The sequence below is a fragment of the Neomonachus schauinslandi genome, chromosome 9 (genome assembly GCF_002201575.2).
Source record: "Neomonachus schauinslandi chromosome 9, ASM220157v2, whole genome shotgun sequence".
Classification (NCBI taxonomy): Eukaryota; Metazoa; Chordata; class Mammalia; order Carnivora; family Phocidae; genus Neomonachus; species Neomonachus schauinslandi.
The window spans coordinates 122,340,130-122,347,688 of NC_058411.1; the positions used below are offsets into that span (position 1 = coordinate 122,340,130).

General features: G+C 39.8%; 1 protein-coding gene across 1 annotated transcript in view; it reads left to right on the forward strand.

Annotated features, from left to right (window-relative positions):
* Positions 1 to 2,212, forward strand: part of TRPM1 (transient receptor potential cation channel subfamily M member 1) — an 82,428-nt gene extending 80,216 nt beyond the window's left edge. Inside the window, exon 27 of the mRNA XM_044918300.1 lies at positions 868 to 2,212. Within this exon, the coding sequence (XP_044774235.1) occupies positions 868 to 2,140 (1,273 nt within the window). The 3' untranslated portion in view covers positions 2,141 to 2,212. The remainder of the gene's footprint in view (positions 1 to 867) is intronic.
* Positions 2,213 to 7,559: the final 5,347 nt, after the last annotated feature.

Consider the following 7,559-nt stretch of genomic DNA (forward strand, 5'->3'; position numbering starts at 1 on the left):
TCTATACCAGCAGGTTTTAGTTCAGACAACATTATGGTTTCATAAGTTGTTGCCTGATCTTCTAGCAGTTAAAAATCTAACAGCAGATATTTATAATCTACCATGGTCTTTTTTTAAGCACCCATTAAGGGAATACTAATTATTAAATATAATGAGCAATTTAAAGTTAGTGGTATTCTTCAGATAATTAAATGACCTTTTGTCCCTTAAGTAAACCGTCTGATAATCTGTACTTAATTACTAACAATTCATCATTTGAATCCCCTGAACTTCAAATAAGGATTTTAATTAGTTTTATCATTTTAACCATTAATTGCTGACAGCTATAATCAAGCCTCAAAAACCTAAGTGCTAGTATCTTCCTTTATTCTCAGAGGCAATGCGATGTACCAGCTAAGAGACAAAAGCTGGAGCAAATGCTAGAATAGATTGTGTGCATTCAAACTGTACAGCCCCACTGCTTACCAGCCATGTGACTTTGGGCAAATTATTTACACGATGACTTGATTTCCTCATTAAAATGGGGATGATAATAGTGCTTACCTCATAAGGCTGTTATGAGGATTAAACCAGCCTAGAATAGTACCTCAGTAAGTACTTATTAATGAATACATAAGACACTTGGAGCCATGAATGGTAAATAGTACGCACTGTATGCGTTAACTGTAATTCTATTACTTTCTGATACTCCTCACAGTCATTTTTAGTAGTTTGAAGTATGAAGTAGTATGAAGTTTGAAAACATGCCCAATGAGCTCCATGATTCTCAAAAGACCTGAAAATCACATAACAATAATAACATTATACTTTTGTTTTTAATATTTAGTTAATCTCAGCTTAATAAATCTATCCCTCTGTGTTCACCAGAGTTGAAAACATGTCAATGAGATTGGAAGAAATCAACGAAAGAGAAAATTTTATGAAAACTTCCCTGCAGACGGTTGACATTCGACTTTCCCAGCTGGAGGAATTGTCTAACAGAATGGTGAATGCTCTTGAAAATCTCGCGGGAATTGACAAGTCTGACCTGATACAGACACGGTCCCGAGCTTCTTCTGAATGTGATGCAACTTATCTTCTAAGACAAAGCAGTATCAATAGCTCTGATGGCTACAGCATGTATAGATACCATTTTAATGGAGAGGAGTTGCTCTATGAGGATGCTTCTCTCTCCATGCCACCAGGGACAGGATTCAGGAAAAAAGCCTGTTCCTTCCGAATGAAGGAAGAGAAGGAGTCAAAAATGCATCTGATACCAGAGCGTCAGGGCAGCCTTCACCTTTTATCCAGCACAAGTCCACCAGCAACACCAGACTGCAGTCAACTTGCATTAGACAGTGTCAAGAACTCTTCAGAGCTGACATTAGGTCCAGAAATTGGGATTTCAGCCGAAGATGATGGAAGGCAGGCCGACTCTAAACGGGAAGAATCTGTTCCCCCAAGTGTAAATCAAACAGATGTTATGCATGGACAGAACAAATCAGATTTTCAAAACCCACAGCTCACAGTGGAAACAACACAGATAGAAGGCACAATTTCCTATCCCCTGGAAGAAGCAAAGTTGACACGCTATCATCCTGATGAAACGTTCAGTGCTTATAAAACAATGAAGTCCAGAAGCTTTGTATATTCCCGGGGACGAAAGCTGGTCAGTGGGGTTAACAACTGGAGCACAGAGTACAGTTCAATCATGGACCCAGCATGCCCCTCTACAGTTCAACAGTGGACGACAGAATGGAAGTATCAAGTTCAAAAGATCACACGTTCTCGCAGTACCGACATCCCTTACATTGTGTCAGAAGCTGCAATGCAAACCGAGCATAAAGAGCAATTCGCAGACACCGAAGATGAAAACTGTGTGTCTGAAAGAGTCCCTCAGATCTCTCGTTTATCTCTAGCTGTCACTGACAGAACTGAAAAGGAAAATTTACTGTCTGTGAAACCAGACCAAACTCTGGGATTCCCATCTTTAAGGTCAAAAAGTTTACACGGCCATCCTAGGAAAGCTAAAGCCAGTCAGGACAAACCAGACAGACGTGGACATGCTGGCAGCGTAAGTAACTTAGCAGTTGTGTCTGGGATTACAACAGAAGAACAGAAGGCCAGGCAAGAGAAAACTTCCACAGAAACTCAAAGTTGACATGTTCTGTTTCTTTGACTTTTAAATCAAAACCACTGATGAATACCATCTTGGTCATCTAAATATCATCAATTTCTGGAAACATTTTCATTAAAAATGTTTGGCAATTTGGACTTAAGATTTAAAATTGAATGCACTAAATGTAAAGTAATATTTTGCTAGCATATGTTAGGAAACTTAGGTTGTGTTTAGTTGGAGTAGGATCAGATGAAAGTGACAGTACTCCAGTTGAAATAAATCACTTAATCAGTAAACGATTCTACAATCTCTTCATTTCTCTTTATTTCCGCCAAGTAGCCTAAGAAATGCCTTTGGGTGCCACCAATAGGTTACTAAAGGAGTAAACAGCTATGTAAAAAGAGAAATTAAAGAGAAAGCAAACATGAAAAAAAGAAGGGGAAGAAGAAAAACAAAATTGTGAGGTGCAAGAAGTAAGGAGTGGAAAGGAACCATCAGCATCATATTTTTTATGGGTTTTTGTTTTCTGTTTCAATGTTTTATGTTTTATAATTACACAGTGGAAACAAAAATACACGATTATATCAAAGATAACACTGTAATAGTTAAGGGGGACCAGGAGTTTTGTTAATGTGTAAAAATAAAGTATCCAATGTGCATTTTCCTGTTGTCATTGAGTCCTTGACTGCAAACACAAACAAATTGTACCTCTGCCTATTCAATGGTTTGTGCAAAGCTGTGGCTAAAACCTGAAAGATACATCATCAAGGTGGAATTGTTGAGAATAGAGGAGACCATTCATGGCTGAGAATACAAGGTGTTATGCTTCAACTTGTAAGTTCAAACACCCATCGGACGGCTGAGCCACCCAAGCTCAGGTCAGGGGCCACTCTCTAGAGCCCATAATGTCACCCCTACCATCGCTACTCTTGACTATACAAACAGGGGCAGAGAGGGGCAGAAAGGGACCTTCTCTGGCTAGTGCAGAGGCCACCAACACTCATAGAGGTTAAGAGTTGGATCGTGGGCCCTTACCATCTCGCAACAGCATCTCTTGGGAGGACTCAAGAGTCTCTGGAGCACACACACAGAGAAGGCCAGCCTCATGCCTGGAGTTACATGCCGACTGCTACTTTACTGAAGTGCCTCATGGGGGGGACGCAGGTCAGACAGAAATGGGGATAACCACAAAATAACCACTACACCCATTCTCATGTGAGACCCAGACTGTCACATTGTCATAAACTGGCAAGGGAAGAGAGAGAGAGAGAGAGAGATTCACTGTAGTTATGCCAGTTATATAGTTATGTTAGTTATAAAGATAGTGATCAGAGATAGTTAACAACTAAATGAGACTGAAGTTTTGTTTGTTTGTTTTAAGATTTTATTTATTCATTTGAGACACAGAGAGAGAGAGAGAAAGCGCATGAGCAGGGGGAGAGGCAGAGGGTGAGGGAGAAGCAGACTCCCCGCTGAGCAGGGAGCCCTACGAGGGGCTCAATCCCAGGACCCCGGGATCATGACCTGAGCCGAAGGCAGACGCTCAACCATCTGAGCCACCCAGGCACCCCAGACTGAAGTTTTTATAATCAGGTCCGAATCCCTGAACTGGGCTGAATTTATCAAAGAGCACTGGATAACTCTGCGTGGATGATGGGGCTTTGAAATGTAAGAAATGATAATATTTATTTAATAAATAAAGCTACTACTACATCGAGACTGTTTACTCAATCCCGCCACATGTGTTATTTTAGCCAATGCTTAACCCATTACATTTTACCTCATTCCTAAATCTTTCCTTTTGGTGCCAAGAAATCTTTCAGCACTTTGCCACATTCTAGGAAAAAAGGTTTCTCAGAATAAGCTGGAAAACCTATGACTGCTCAACAGAGTGGGTGTGAAGAAGGCAAAGCTTATCTTTGGAACTCCCACCTCGCCATTCCACAGCTTCCCCCCTCCCTTTCTGAGGTCTCTGCTACCCTGCCATGGGGCCAAGTACATTCCCGTAAGTCTCATGAGATTTGTGACATCTGCCTCCTGTAGAGGTGTTGGCTGAAAGGGATGTGATATTTAGACCCAAGGAAATACATTCTAATGGTGGAATTTCAGAACCTGTGGCAGGGACCTTTCCTGCACACCTGAAATCATACTCTATGACTACGCACTCTACCATCTCAATACAGCTCAAATATTGAGGGCCTATTATGTAGGGTTTATGATATTATTATCACTGTCATTCTAAGTTTGCTAAATATAGGGCCCCACATGTTAGGAACAAATATCCAATCTGATCAAATCTAGTGATATCTAATACAATTAAAACAGGAACACTGTGTATGTTCAAAGCATTTAATATAAAGTTGTCTTAGTAGGGGCGCCTGGGATAGCTCAGTCAGTTAAGCACCTGTCTTCAGCTCAGGTCATGATCCCGGGGTCCTGGGTTTGAGCCCTGCTTTGGGCTCCTTGCTCAACAGGTAGTCTGCTTCTTTCCCTCCCTCTCCCTGCTCAGGCTTTCTCTCTTGTTCTCTCTCTCTCTTTCTCAAATAAATAAAATTTTTAAAAATTGTCTTAGTAAATAAATTATAAGCATATTCCCTGTTCTATGTAAAACACAGTAAGAAACATACTAAGAAGGCTTTATTCTTATATCCCATAAATTCTGGCACACTCATAAATGTTATGATAGTTGTATAAGCTGAAAGTAAGCTCATTTTTTACTTTGATCAAGAGGAATTAAGAACTGAACTCATTATAAGTGGCTTTCTCCTTTGAGACTATACGATTGTTTATTTTCTGAATATATATTGCATCACCTTGAGGCTCCTATAGGCTTACACAATTTAGGTTTCAAAATTTTAAAATTTAACTCTTAGCATTGTCCTAGAGTTATTTCATATCAAAAAATGCATTTTGGGGGCACCTGGCTGGCTCAGTCGATAGAGCATGCAACTCTTGATCACAAGTTCATGAGTTTAAGCCCCACGTTGGGTGTAGAGCTTACATTAAAAAAAAAAAGTTAAAAAAATTGTATTTTAGGGACACTGGGGTGGCTCAGTCAGTTAAGCGTCTGCCTTTGGCTCAGGTCATGATCCCGGGATCCTGGCATCGAGCTTTGCGTCAGGCTCCCTGCTCAGTGGGGAGTCTGTTTCTCCCTCTGCCCCCCTCCCCACTTATACTCTCTCACTTTTTCTCTCTCTCAAATAAATTTAAAAAAAATAAAATCTTTTAAAAAATGCATTTTGCTGGATATATATTGGAAATAAAGACAAATGAAGTAATCACCCTACTATCTCCAACATAAAAAAGACTGTTGTAGAGAAATGTTTATTATAAAGGACACAGAAAATCACACAAAACAAATATGACTTAACTATTTTAAGATGAACATCTTTATAGCCACCACCCATATTAATAGAATTTCCAGCTACCCCAGAAGTTTCAATCTCAATCACCTTCCTCCCCACAAAAGTGACTACTATCTATTTACAGTAGTCATTTCCTTGTTGTAAAAAAATGACTCTGAACCTAGATGGCTTGAAACACCTACGTTATTATGCTCATGGATGTTGTGGGTCAGGAAGTCAGACAAGGCACAGAGGAATGCCCCTGATTTGTAGTATTTGCTGATTTCCATGGGGTAAATACTCCTCCCACGACCAACTGCAAGGTACATGTGACATCAGTGAATGCGGAGTTGGGAAAAGATGTTGACAATTGGCTCCTGCAAGCCAGTATGAACTGGCCAGAGTACACCGCTGTCTTTATTTCATGGTGTTTGAGCTGAGAAGACTCAGTGTCTGGAGATGATTCAACAGCCGGAGGCTGATGTCATCTAGAAGCATCTTCCCTCACATGTCTGGGAGAGGATCCTGTCTGTCAGCTGTGATCTGAACCTCAGCTAGGACTATCCACCAGAGGACCCATGCATGGTCTCTGCATGTGGCCTGGGCTTTCTCCCAGCACGGCAGCCTCCTAGAAATCAGATTTCTTACACAGTAAGTAGTTCAGGGCTCCAAAAGTGAGTGTCCCAGTGAGCGAGGAGGAAATGTCATTGCTTTTTATAACTTAGTCTCAGAAGTCATGCAGAGTCACTTCCATTGCATTCTCTTGGTTACAGGTGAGTCACAAAGGCTAGTCCAGATTCAAGGAGAGGGAGGAGTGTTTAGAATTTTGCAGACATGGAGCGTCTGGGTGGTGTAGTCAGTTAAGCATCTGACTCTTGGTTTTGGTTCAGGTCATCATCTCAGAGTCACAAGATTGAACCCTATGTCTGGCTCTATGCTCAGCATGAAGTCTGCTTGAGATTCTCTCTGGCCCTCCCCCTCCCACCACCCTTTCTCTCACAAATAAATAAATCTTTAAAATAAAATAAAATGAAATTCTGCAGACATGTTTTAAAATCACCACACTTGCATTTCATTATAGCTTCTTCACCTGAATGTCCTTTAGCGCTATATTTGAGCTTTGCTCTCTCTCTTTTTTTTTTACTTACTGACTCTCGTTCCTTTCTCTTCCTTATATCTGTTGAAGAACATGGGCCATTTGTCTTGCACAGTTTCCCACAATCTGATTTTTACTAGTTGAATATTCATGCGGTTTGACATGTTTCACTGTTTCTGCAAGTTGGCAAAATTTAGAGGCTCAGGCTTGGATTCAATTTTTTTAGCAAGGCTATTTGGGTGGTGTTGCTTCCTTTCTCATGAGGCACATATGTCTATTTGCTTCTATTTTTGGGATGTCTGTAGCTGCTGATACTGCTTGATAGTATGAACTAAGGTTTCTTAATTCATAGGAAGCTAAAAATCATAATAATCTACCCTATGATTTCTTTTTCCTTTATTAGTTAGAATACTTTATAAAGAAATGATTCCTTTCACCTGCTATTTGGTTTCATAGTAGTATAGTTCATACCATAAGCAAGGACAATGATTGACTTTTCCCATTTATTTGCCAGTTTTTAGGATATTGAATTGGTTCCCTATCATCCTCTAATGGTGACCAATAGAATGAAATATATGTATATATACATATTTATACCATCATTACCTCATGGATTTTTAACATATGGATATGTTTCAATTCCTTGCAATTATCATATTCTCACATTTTTTTCCCTTGAGTATATTAAATATGTTGCTCCATTTTCTTCTGGCATAAAGTATTGCTGCCAAAAAGTCTGAGGATAATCTAATTCTCTTTCATCTAAGTCACTTGCTCTTTTTGTCTAGATACCCAAAGAAATTTGCATTATTTTTTCTTTAAAGTCCAGTATTTTTACAAGAATGTGTCTTAGTGTTGATAATTCTAGGTCAATTTTCTCAGGTGCAATGTGTTCTCTCAATGCCTAGATGCAAACATATATATTTTTTTATTTCAAGAGGGCTTTCTTGAAGTCTAGTTTGTAGTATTTGTTTTCTTATCCCTGCCTCCTTTCTCCCCCCATGGGACTCCTTTGCCTAGC